General features: G+C 38.7%; 1 protein-coding gene across 3 annotated transcripts; it reads right to left on the reverse strand.

The window, feature by feature from the left end:
- Nucleotides 1–385: 385 nt before the first annotated feature.
- SASS6 (SAS-6 centriolar assembly protein) lies at nucleotides 386–13,201 on the reverse strand. 3 transcript variants are annotated; one of them, XM_056355307.1, is made up of 17 exons: nucleotides 13,072–13,201; nucleotides 11,865–11,880; nucleotides 10,719–10,798; nucleotides 9,421–9,525; nucleotides 8,346–8,517; nucleotides 7,315–7,392; nucleotides 6,278–6,397; nucleotides 5,980–6,171; nucleotides 5,587–5,781; nucleotides 5,054–5,143; nucleotides 4,785–4,964; nucleotides 4,094–4,175; nucleotides 3,540–3,649; nucleotides 2,621–2,743; nucleotides 2,248–2,336; nucleotides 1,726–1,814; nucleotides 386–1,632 (listed from the first exon to the last, which is right to left on the reverse strand). In XM_056355307.1, the coding sequence occupies exons 1-17, from the start codon at nucleotides 13,137–13,139 to the stop codon at nucleotides 1,547–1,549; spliced, it is 1,875 nt and encodes a 624-aa protein (XP_056211282.1). In that variant the 5' UTR covers nucleotides 13,140–13,201; the 3' UTR covers nucleotides 386–1,546. The 3 variants fall into 3 exon arrangements, with proteins under 3 accessions (XP_056211282.1, XP_056211284.1, XP_056211283.1); XM_056355309.1 differs by having other exon boundaries at nucleotides 11,820–11,880; nucleotides 13,072–13,197; XM_056355308.1 differs by lacking the exon at nucleotides 2,621–2,743 and having other exon boundaries at nucleotides 11,820–11,880; nucleotides 13,072–13,197.
- Nucleotides 13,202–13,204: the final 3 nt, after the last annotated feature.

Here is a 13,204-nt window from a genome sequence, read left to right on the forward strand (position 1 = left end):
ACCGTTTTGTTTCGTTTAGATTTGAGTAGGGCTGGGAGAGCTGGAAAGCTGCCACATTTTAATTATCAGCTTCCCTTTTGATAGCAACTATATGTACTTCAAGAGAAAGAGACCAAATTCAATTAATTTACACTGACTAAAACCTTTGCTAGAAGTAGTAGCATAAGCACAGACCTTAGCAGGGGGTGGCTGCCATCTGCGGATTGTGCATCATGGTGCTGGTCCAGTAGCACCGCATTGCATAGGGAAGTGAGGAAGCTGGGAAGAAAACTCCAAAAAAAAGGTAAGGTGAATGAAATAGTACTGTTCTGGCACTCACCTCATCTTAGAATTTCAGTACAGTAGAAATGGTGGTTTAATTACTCTTAAAACTTACTAATCAGAGTTTTTGATTAAAAAATTTAATATTTTCATTGAAACTTACAAATGCCAAAACAAGTGAATATACATTATCATAGTGCTGATTTATAAATCAAATATACACATTTTGCACAGCAAAACAAACCAATTAAGTATACAATCCTCTGGATGCACTTAAAGATATTTCATACCTTTTAACCTTAGTTATTTAACAGCAGAAGTATGTAAATGGTCGTTTAAAAAGTGTACTCCATATGTTACAAAAACTTGCACTCCAGTTCTGTACTGGAACACCAAATAAAGCTGTTAACATTCTAGCATGTGAACCCAGGTAGTAGAATAAGCTGAAGAGTGTTAGTGTAGCTCAGATTTCTTTATCTTCTTACATACTTACTTTGTGGTAAAGTATGGTTAGTAGCTTTTAGGTGTTGTGGTACTTCCAATAGTTAACTGTTCAGATCCTGATGTTTTATGCATGTTGGCCTCTGGAATGTAACACTGACAGATTAATAGAGAAGTTAGGGTAACCAAAAGTGAGAATTTTAACTTCTAATGTTGTACCTTCAGGGGAATAATTTAGCGTCTTCAATATCAATTAGAGTATTTGTAAGTATATGCAATTCAGGTAAACTCGTTCCAAAATTAAGCAAGGTTTTAAAATTAAAAGCCAGTCATGCCAACTTACGACCATGACCATTACTAAAATTGACAGCGTGTCCCAGTTCTCCAGCACTTTCTCGTTGCATCATCCTTTCTCTGACAGCAGTCAAGACCAGTATCCATAGGGAAACGTTCTCTCGCAGAGCCTGCGGGAGTGTACGTCTCACCTGTTCTACAGCCGCTCTCGTCCACTGCTGTAATAAAAGTCAGTGCACTTCAGCGGGTTTTTTAGGAAGACTCCAGGGTCTCCAATAAACTGAGAGAAAATTCTGCACTGCCCCCGTGACTGAACTACTGCACTGTTCCCACTAAGGGCTGAGGCTGCTTAAAAGCTTTTATTATTTTGTTTAGGCCCACATAGCCTGAAACGTCATCCCAGTGAGTCAAAGTTATCTTTCTCAAAGAAAACAGATTCAGAATTACAAAATACCAGTTGACATTGATACTTTACCAATACATTATTACAGGGCATCCATAAATCCCCCAAACAGTTAAAAGAGGACTCTTTCTTTAAGAACCCTGTCTACTAGCCGGGAAAATAAGCTGAGGCTGGTGTTACAGCAGCTTTTGGTGACGGCTGGGCCTTTGTTGGCAAGTACGGTTTCAAATACTCTGTAGAACAGCAGAAACAAGATAAAGGGTAGTAATAGTTACGGTTCTAAATGCATTCCAAATAACATCTTGTTTTACTATTTCCATACATACCTGAGTTAAGTGTATTTTGACTAAGCCCTCGTAAAGGAATGCTGTCATTTTTCTTGAAATACTTCGATTCCAGCCCCAAATTGTCACCACTAGAAATAAAAAGGCTAATTAAAATTTAAAAACAAATGTGGATAATGACAAGTGCAGATACAGACCCATTCAGAGAGATCCCAGCTTGAAGGGCAACTACTACATTCCTATGAACTCTAAGAACAGTCTAGAAATAGTTTTTTGGCTGACCCATCACCTGATAGCCTTAGATCTGTCACCAGGAGGGACAACGAACTTTTGTTCCATGGGACCCACTCCTGAAGGCACAGTGCTTCGTTTGTCACCTAGGAACAATCACGTCTGCCACAACTTAAAATTCATGAACATGCTGACGGAGAAAGGCAGGCTGCAGAACTAGCTTGGTACTGGAAATATTTCGCTCAGTTCCAGACACACATGGAAGACAAATGGCTTCATAAAAGTAATAATAATAAAAAAAAAACAACTTCAAATGCAATAGATGACACTTACTTCTCCTTATTTGCTGGATGACTAGTTCCAGTCACTGTTGGAACATCTGAGCATCGATTCATCTTAGAAAGCTGCATGTTGAAATGAACCTGCAGAAACACAAGAGTTGCAGTTAGAGAGCAACTGCAGGTACAGCGGTACCCTCGGGGATTACTGCTTCCATACCCTGCACAGCACTTCTGTGCAGCAAGCATGAAAGAATGAGCAACAGAAACCCAAGCATTAGCTACTAGTAGCGATAACGTTCAAGACTGGGAGTTTAAGAGTACTAGGATATACACTAAATATGCATTTTGAGAAATAGTCAAAACGTTAAGCTTTGGTATTTTATGCTATCACATTCTTAAACAAACAGAAAAGTCAAAGTGCCTGCCTTTGGTGCTGGACATTGTGAATGGACATTTTTGTTGTGTGCCATTTCTGGAAAATTCTGGAAGGCATAGAGAGGAGAAATGGGATGATTGATTCCTGAGCTGGGGAAGGATGGTTGGTCAGGCTGTAGGAGAAACAGAATACATCCATAAAGGAGAAAAATAATTCTTAAAGTAATTGGTTGTAGAGATTCAAAATTCTGAAGTTAATAGCTAAGCCTCATTTGAGTCTTCCTGATGGGAAGAAAACCACTTTTTCCGAGATTCATATTCTTAAGGAAAACCTGTAAAAAGTTAGACAAGGTGAGCACTCTTAGCTAATAATTAAGCTACACACCCTGTAAATAATTAATACATTATATGTATCTAGCTATACATCAGAGACCTGTGCATGAGTATGCCCTTCCACTACTAAGCAGCTCATTAACTGCTACCACAGATACCTGTACACTCAGGGACAACAAGAATAAATCCCATAGCCTATTGGGTCTTAACAAAGATAGTATGTAATGTTTCTTACCCCTTACTTTCATGTTTCTAAATATCACTAAGAGTATTCAAATAGTACAATTGCTTTCTCAACATATATAAAGATAGTTAGTAAGTTTACCTCAAAATGCCACCTTTCTACCTCCCCCACCCCTTCACCCTGCACTTCATTTCCAAGCTAATTCTGCATTGTTCTGTGTGTTTTAATAAATGAATGATTAGAAATTTTTCACTTAGAAGGCCAGGGCATCCAGTAGCACCCAACAGGTTATTACATTATATTAAAAAAACCAAGCAACCAAACAGAAAAGCGCCCACACCCACCCAAAGATGATGAATGCACTTTTTTTTTTTTCCTCTTCTCTTTTACAGCCATACACTTCAGGAAATAACGACTACATCATAACCATGTTACTTATAGTTGTATCTTACCACGCCCTGAGGTGACAGAGCAGTCCTGCCCCCGCGGTGTGTACTGGCAGAAGTCTCTAGCTTCTTTGCCATCTGAACTTCATTCAGCTGTTTGTTTAACCATGTGATTACTGAAGAGAGAAGAAAAAGGTCAAGCTTCCTTCCTACCTCTTGCAAGCCGTTTAAAACGGTAAGTAGCCCTTCCTCAAAAAAAGGTGACAGCTTGGTGGGCTATTTTTTCTCCTTAATCTCACACATCACCAGAAACGCTGGTCTCATGAAAAGCCTTTTTGTTCAAGCTTCCTGCACCCTTGCATGCTACTGTTCCTCCCTCTGGAGTTAGCCCCCCACAGGCACACTACCCCAACCAACTGCAAAGGAAGCCTTTACTACTTGCAGCTCTAGGTTGTTGCATACCCACCGCAGACAGCAGCTTATTTTCCATAAGCAACAACGTCTCAGCTCTGTACAAATGGACACTGGTATTGCAACATAGTTTCTCCCGTTAATTTTCAGTAGCTGCTAGGTCGCTATGTCATTTTTACAGGGGGAGAAACACATTTGTATAAACCTACCGTTTTCATTGGTTTTCAGTAACTGCTTGCTTTCCTCTAGTTTTTGTATTGTAGTCTCTAGCTGTTCTTGTAGCTTGCAAACCTGCAATAGTCCCATAATAATTGTAACACCATCAGGAGCTACTACTAATTACAAACTGAAGAAAAAAATATAAAATAAATAAAAAGGATCTATGAAGTTTTTCTAAAATTATTTAGAGAAGTTTGAACTCATTTTTTTACAAAAACAACAGGGTAATTCATTTAAGATAAGCCCTACTTATAGCTAGGGTTTTGAGATGTGACAACAGCCAGAAACCTTCCCAACCTTAATTTTCCTATGATTAAATAATGCAGACTCTAAGCAGGGGAATATACTTAATGGAAGAAAACATTCACCCTGTTCCTGCCTCCTTCACCAACTTTCACATGAATATGCCCTCTAAAGGATGTCAGATTCATCCATTATATCATTCTGTACTCTTAATGCAACTTTAGGTTTCTTCCCTATGGATGGATGGCTCTTACAAATCATTTTAACATGAAAAGGAGAAGCTGATTACACATCTAAATAAACGTTTTAAAATGAAAGACTACATTCTATTCCATGGCAAGATTTAAGAGCTGCTTGCTGTAAATAAGTTAAAAATCACAAAACCCAACACAACATACAACAGCGTTTACAGGACAGAGAGCGAACCCATCACAGTACCTCTTGTTCCTTCATTCGAAGAGATTGTCCCACCTCCTCCAATTCTCTCTGCTCTTTTTGAAGTCTCTCTTCTTTTTCTGCCAACAGTTTTTCCTGTTGAATTGTTACTGTATTTTTCAATTTTAATTTACTCATTAGAGTTTTCAAGTCTCCTTGTAACTTCTTGATAATTTCATTAGCCTATTAAAATAATAAGTCAAATACTCTTAAAACACACGCCTAAACATAAGGAAGAAATTTCGTAAGGATAACGGCATGTTCAAACAAACCTTAAGAAGTTCAGCTGACAGCGACTTAATTGTTGTCTCTAGTTTTTCAATATGAGTTTGTTTTTTCTCTGTACCCTCTTCCAGTATTGCCTTTAAAAGAATAAGAACTATAATCAAGATGTGACTGACAGACATCACTTATGATTTCCAGTGCAACCTCAACAATTCTTTGAGAACTAATCCTTACAAGAAATTCAGTAATTGCTTTTCAGTCAAATTACAAAGAACCTCAAGTAATCCCATTTTTTGTTTATAAAAAGTACCACTAAATTTAATGTAGTACCACAATATTAGAACAGCAGCAACCTTTCTAAAACAGAATATTTTGTATTGTTTATGTTTATTATTATTATTATTATACTTATGTTTAGTTTAAAACATACTATACTTTTGATGCCATGATTTAGCATCTTTAACTACATTTGAAAGCTTTCTTGCTGTATTCGTAAAAATGGTCAGCTGCTAATCTATAGGGACTGTAATTAAGAAGGTTCTACAGAGCTTGAGAAAATTATTTTGAAACTTGAAGGAACCTTTTGTTCTTGTGTTGCATCTAATACTTCTTTTGTTCTAACAACTAGCTGATCTTTATCTTTGATTTCTTGTTCCAGAACAGCAACCCGTGTCTGTAGCTGGTTAATGAGTTTCTCTTTTTCATGACATTCAGCATCCAGAGTAGTGTTCTCCCGACGCAGTGACAGCACCTCCTGCTTTGCTCTTTGACATTCCTAGAATATCGGGAAAGAATTTTGTTTCATTTTTTAAGAAAACATGTAATAGTAATTTAAACAGATATATCTAATAGTAAGCATAAAGTGGACTGAGAAAGAGCTGAAAAAACTTAACATGCTATATTAAACGCACAGGCAGGCAGTGTTAATGCTCTAAAAATATTAAGTCTCATTATAGAAATTAATAAGCCTTACATCTTCTATTCCAGAAAGCTTTGCTTTCAGTTCTCTGAGTGTGGAGTCTCCTTTGTATCTCCTTTCTGTCAGATCTTTATTGATGACCTCGAGTTCTGACAGTCTGTTCTGCAAGTGTTGAATACTTTTCTGATGCAAATTTTCTAATTCCTTTTTCTGTTGTTCATGCTGTTGTTGGTACTGAGCTTGTGCCTATCAGAAGCAAAGAAACTTAAGCGGTTGTTCAATGAATGTGAAAAATCAAGCCAAGAAACTATTTACATATAAAGATATTGTTGATTCTCTTCTGTTGTCATACCTGGAGAGCTCTTTCCTTTTCTTTTGTCAGCTCCTGTGTGTGTGTGTTTGTTAGAGCTGCAGTGTATGATGTCCATTCGTTTTTCAGTTTGTCTAGTTCTCGGCTTTTCTCCGACAGGCTCTGTTTAAGTTTGACAAAACATAATTTAAATTTTTAAAGTTTAAGCATTTCAGTCAATACTGTATGATTCTTCACTGTTACTTCTTAAAAAGGACAGAGTTACTAATAGAAGTCCAAATTTCAGCACCAGATGCCACAACATCTGTTTATTCTGTAATCAGGAAAGATACTGAGAAGCTAAAGAGCACCTTTCTGACACTGTGGATAAAATATTATTCTTTTCCAATTGTATTTTCTTCCAACCACTATTTAAGAGTGAAAAAGCAGTCTGCTGATGTTCCCTACCCTTATAACACTAAGTGCTGTAGTTGGGGGATGGGGTGTCACTGCAAAGATGAGGTAAACAAGTATTTCGTTCTAAAAAAGCTCCATAATAGGAGTTTTAGTTGATTTTTTTCCTGTTTCATGATAGCCAAAAGTCACTTTGATAAATCTAGAATTTGACCCAAATCATCCTCTTGAAACACATATGTGATGTTGACTGGGCTGACTGCAAAAATCATACAGCAGTAGAGTAACATGCAGTCCAAGACTGTCAGTTTATTTATAACGGTTTCACACAGTTTTTTCCAAATATAAGGATTTCCAATCATTCATAGATTATGTGGAGTATATCTACCACCACACTACCATATATTTAGTATATAACGTGTGCATACACAGACCGCAAATGTAAAATCCTGTAAACTGGACAAAATAAAGTAGAATTCTGTTTTAGTACTGCAAGAACTAAATTTTACTCATCATTTGCATGCTTTACTCATTCTTATGTAAAGCTACAGTAGATTACTTTTCTTCTTTTCACTCATTCTCGAAGTATCTCTTGGCTAGGTACTGGCTAACGGACCAGCCCACAAGAAGGTGCATTTTCCCCAGATTTTAAGCGCAACTTAAAACAAGAAAAAAATTTGTATTACCTGTTGAGTGTAGCTCAGTTGTCTGGTAAGATCCTCTTCAGTTTTTTTAAGTTTTTCTTCCAACTTTATTTTGTCTTCCTAAGTACAAATTGACAACAAGTCAAACCCTTAGATCCCAGAATAAAAGTTGTATTTGGCTTCCATTTTATCAGCATATCCTGCCTAAGCAACTGCATACCCATTATATTTGTGGAAAAATCATCTTATTAAAGAAAATTCATTTTGAGTAAGGTATAATTAATAAATGTAAAAGAAAATGCATTATATGACAAGGTAAAAGCCCTGAATGAAATTCTTACCAAATTTGTACAAGGAAACAGTATCTTATTATAAAGACCTGTTTACAAAGGAGTTGCACAAACAACAAATAAACTGAAACACTGTAAATTTATGTTATTAAAATGGCTTATTATGTGGCTATAAACATGACAGCACAGTAGCAGACACAAATCTCAGGCTATGAAACTGAAACTGACAACAGAAACTACGAGACCACTAATTTTTCATTAGATAAAACCTAGCATGCTACCAACTGCATCAACATTAAAATTTCAACTTAGTATTTATAGCTACTGGCCCTTTGAAGTCCACAAAGCCTTAGAATTATATACACATGCATATTTTCCAATACCCAACTGCAGAACAAAGAGGTTGAAAGTTTACAGTATTTTACTTTTGGCAGCTGATCCAGCAGTCAGCACAAGGCTATGCAGCATGAGACACTGAAACATTCAGAAGCATTCAACAGCTGCATACTATATGCACTGCATGTGTAAAATACCTGATTTTCTGCCAGTTCAAATTATAGCCCTTGTCTGAATATACATGTAATTTTTTCATTGCTAGAGTGATAGTAACAGGTTTATAATATCCACCCAAATAACTGCATGCAATGACATATATAAACTAAAATAAGAAGTAAACCAGAGCATACAATTCGGTACGTACTTTTGAAGTATAAAGACTGAAAAAATGCTTAAGTACACACAGCATCAAGGCCTAGTTGCAGCAATGACAAGCCTTCATTTTACCTTAAGGCATTTCAAACAGCTGGCTAAGAACTTCTTTATTTCTGCATCATTTCCTGGTAGGAATTTTAGGGAGAGGTGGGTAAGATGTTTAAAAGGGTTGGTCTCCACTACATTTAAAAAGACAGGTGTGTGATCTAGAGCAGATGCTGAAGAAACTAACTGCAGCAAAAACCTAGGGAAAATAAAAAAAATAATAAAATGCTTAGTATATTTCTTTTCCTGAAACTACACATAAATCCTACAAGCCATTTTCAAATAAAATATTTTTTATTTGAAAAAGAAATTCAATGTCTATGTTGTAGTTAATACTACAAACAAGTATAAACTAAAATGCTTGTACCTTATAATAAGAAATATACAAAACTAGTCCGTTTGTTTATTTGCAAAATTTTCTTAAGTCCATAGATCTAGGAGACCAAAACCAAGCATGGCCTTTGTAACCAAGTTCAGACGGAAAACTGACTCCTGACTTCTAGGTATTCTATAACCTAGTAGAATCCATAGCCCACAGCACATGCATTAGGAAATGGCCTGACTACTGAACGAAGCTAGGTACTCTGGACAGGGCTTTCCTCAGTACCCACACAGACTAAAACAACATTTTGGAAAGGCCACTACAGGGAAGAGTGGGCCTCAACTCTCCCCAACTCGCATCTCAATATCTGAACACTGAAATGAAAGAGAAAAACACCCCATCTTGTCAGAATGCCTTGTAACTTTGCCTTCTCCTGTGAAATAGAATGATTTAGACCTCGGTCCTTCAAATTCAATTACCTCTCTAGCATTAAACTGCATAAAACAAACAAGAGACCGGTGCCGCATCTTGCACATTTGCTAGCTTGTGAAGCTTGCCAGCTTTGACTCAGATGGGGAGATTATTACTAGACATCAATTTCACCACTCAGTCCTCCCAAGACTCAGGTTTTGTCAGTAACGTCCACTGACTGATATTCAGATGTATCCAGGGGAAGGTTAAATTATCCTTTTCCTACTGACTCTTCTCAGTCTGAGTGGCTGACAAGTATTTTAAGAACTCAACATGTACAGAGTAATAAGGCACTCGCTTATTACCTACCTTGGGATATCTTTGTTCTGCTCCTGAATGCATTGCTGAAGCAAATCTATAAATTTTTGTGGGAAAGCAGAGAAGTCTACCAAGAGACCTTGCTGGGTTTTTAAACTATATAAACAGATTGGAAAAAAAAAAATATTAACAATATATAAAGTATAATTTGTTTCCTATAAAAATACTTTGTTTAGTAGAAAGAACCAACTCTGATCAGGTCACTAAAGTTCGCTAGCATGTTATTTTCAATCTTGAACACAGAAGAAATGTGCTCACGTCTTTAGATAATAATCACCAGAGGATATTTATGACTTCAAGAGCTCTTGCAAATAGGCTGCACTAAGGAAAAAAAAAAAAAAAAAAAAAAAAAAAAAAGAGATGACGACTGTGGCACAACAAATGTTCCTTTGAGTAGAAATCTCCCTCACAGCACAGAGCAGTACAGTTATTGGATAAGGGCATATGGAAGAAGCAAACGACAATGAGTGGAGACTCAATTGTTATCAAGACTTTTTGTTTATTTAATTTGCCTACTTATTTAATTGCACAACTTCACCACAGATGCAGTAAACTGAAAGACATAAATGTTCAGCAGTGTATGCATGTATCTGTCTATATATGCAAAGCCATACCTTGTATAACAAAATACTTTTGCACATTGGTTTTACAAACACTATTTTACTTTTGCCTTTTGATTGGCACACTGACCACATCTCTTTTTTTAAAAAAAGCAACAAAATAACAAAACTAAACCACAAAAACACCCTCCGAAACAAAACCACCACAGCAAACAACAAAGCAGAAGACTGGACTGTTCATGCCTGGTCCTCAAGTTTGATGATCAAATTCCAAGCAAGTGAAGCGAAATGAGACCCAACGGTACAATTAGCATGCAAGAAATCCGAAAGCAAAGGCTCAGGTCTGTGAATCCATGTCCATGCAAACAGACTTTCCTCTTGCAATTATTTGTCAAAATAGTTCACACACACGCAACAGTCTCTAAGAAGTAGTTACAACAAACAGAAGATGCAAGCAGTAATGTAAACTGTGGTGCTGTAGCTATGCAGGGAACACAACATCAGGATTCTGTCATTCAGCTGTATGATCTTGAGCCAATCACCTTCCTGTACTTGGCTGCTTCACTGACTGCTCAAATAGAACAATACTACCAAAATACTGACAAAATTCCTCAAGTGAAAAACGCCTAAACCTAAATTCTAAGATAAACCACTCTAAGCTAAAAATATTCCTTCATTCTTTTTCGCAGTTTAGAAATGTTTTACAGACAAAAATATAATTTCACTTACCTTTGAAAATCTTCCTCAGATATGACAAGGTTATAAAGGAAAAAAGGATCAGTATCATCAGTCAATCTAACAGCTAAATCCTGAAAAAAAGACATTTAAATACAATTTAAAATACTATAAATCACCCTGTAGGATTGTTTAAATATTGTAAACCAACACTGCAAACAGTATTTAATGTTTTCACTGTTTAACCACAAGTAAAATAGAATTCAAGCAACTAATTCAGAAGGTGGAAAACATTTAATACAATTTCTATTACAGTAGAAAAAACAGGAAAACTGTTTCACACCAAAATAAATCAAGTAAAACCCTTCAACTTTGATCAGCAAAGGTTTCATAATTCAATGTGTCTTCATCATTTTACAGAAAGAAAACTATCTGCTATTTTTCCCCAGTCATGAAATAAGAGTGTAGCACTAGCAGTCCACTGTAATGGACCACAAACACATCACTGCTGTAACTGGAAGTTTTTCAGAGTATACTACTCCTAAAAGTTTAAGAAACAACTTTCTGAAGAGTTTGTATATTTGAATACAGAGCTTCATAAAATGGATACAGATGAAATCCAGTAAGCTCATGAGGAAAATTGTAACATTACGCTGCTAAGTTTTCTTTTTAAATAAAGTTCTTGGTTTGCTGGAGGTCTACATAGTGTTTTGGGAAAAGTGCCTTCTCTGTAGACATTAGTCTTTCATTACAAGGCTGGGGTTTATGCAAAACACCTGGTACAATAGGCCCAAGCACCTGTTCTCTATAACAAGGCTCAAACCTGTGAAGAATACAATATTCTGTAGCAGAGGAAAGAAAGGAAGTAGAAACCTGAGAGCTCTTCCAACACAACTGAAGTGTGACCACTGCACATGTACACATACAGAACTGAAAGAAGTTTCAGTAACTCAGATACCAATATAACCAACAAAAGAACCCAACCACTATTCCAAACCAACTAAATTACTCAAATAATTATATCAACAGTAAAATAAGGTCAAGTGACAAACACACTAAAATTCTGTTTGACTTTTTCTTTGCATATTTGTTCTCTTATACAATGAAATTCAGAACATGCTTAATGAATGACATGAATGTAACCAATGCACAAACCTTTTTATGAACAGGATTAGAAACGGACAGTAGCTCAATACTCACTCGAACATTTAATCTCCTGTGTACAAAAAGATGAAACTTGGTAACTAATCAAGAAATCATTCTCCAAAATTAATGTGCATTTGCAGCCACATTACAGGAATCAGATGACATTTTGAAAACAAAAATTTAGGCAGAACTATCAAGAAAGGTCCTAGTGATGACTACTACCTAAAATACCTGAAAGCCCCCCAGCTGCAGCTGCCATCACAGCTCCGCAGTCAGCACAGGTGTTTTTGTTGCTTGTTATCCACCAAACTTTAACTAGCAAGGCAGAAGCTTTAAAACTTTGTCCATAAAACAGAACCTTTGAAAAAGCCTGCTGAAATTTATTAACGACTGCTGCAACTTTTGAAAATCATTTATACACCGCTACACTGTCTTCATCTACTTGTTCAGTCATTCGAGAAGTTACTTGCATTACAAAATACACTCACAGGCATCAGCCTTTCTGTGCCTTCTCATACAGACAAGCCAGAGCAGCCCCGACGCCCGCACACAGTGACTAGTCCAGACCGGGCCTGCGTTACGGAAATTCACCGGGTTTTGGAGAGACACGGCACGTGCAAGATTCCTGGCTTTTCCCGAACACCAGCGCTGAGCCAGGCACACGCGCAGCCGCGTGCGCCCCAACAGCCTCGCCCCTCGCAGGCACGGCCGGGCCGGGCTGCGCGCTCCCGCCCAAGCGGTGCCGGAGGCGGCGGCAGGGCCGGCCGCAGGCTGCGGGGGGAGGAGGCGGGCCCGCCCGCGGGGCACCAACCGCCGCGGCCCGGGAGACGCCTAACAGCGGCCGGGCCGGCAGGGCCCGTGCGGAGCCGGGGCGCCTGCAGCCCTAAAGCGTCTCTGTAAAGCCGCTGCCTGCCTTCCCCGCCGCGAGTGCCGCCTCCGCCCCGGCAAGGCGCCGCCACCACTCCAGCCCTCGCAGGCTGCCTCCGGCCATGCCGCAACCAAGTCCCTTTCCCTCTAACGCGGCGGGCCCCACAAGCAGCCCCAAAGCAAGAAGAACGCAGGCAGCCGCTCAGCCCGCCGCCCGCACCACGCGCAGGGCCCGCCTCTCACCCAGCAGCCGCGAGGGCACAAGGCAGGAAGAAAAGACAGAAAAGAGCCTGTCGCTCGGCAGCCCTTCTCCTAAAGAATGCAGTAAAGGTTCCGCGCAGCTTGTGAGGAAACCATGTCAGAGCCCGCCGCGCCGCTCCAGCCAGCCCCTCACCTCTCCTCGCAGCCCTGGCACCTCACTTGCACGCACACGGGCCTGTTGAACATACTCTCCGCCGCCATCTTGCGCTTCGAGTTTGGCGCTTGGCTCCCGCGGAGGAGGAGCCTCAAGATGGAGGCGAGGCGGT

The sequence above is a fragment of the Falco biarmicus genome, chromosome 11, assembly GCF_023638135.1.
Source record: "Falco biarmicus isolate bFalBia1 chromosome 11, bFalBia1.pri, whole genome shotgun sequence".
NCBI classification, from domain to species: Eukaryota; Metazoa; Chordata; class Aves; order Falconiformes; family Falconidae; genus Falco; species Falco biarmicus.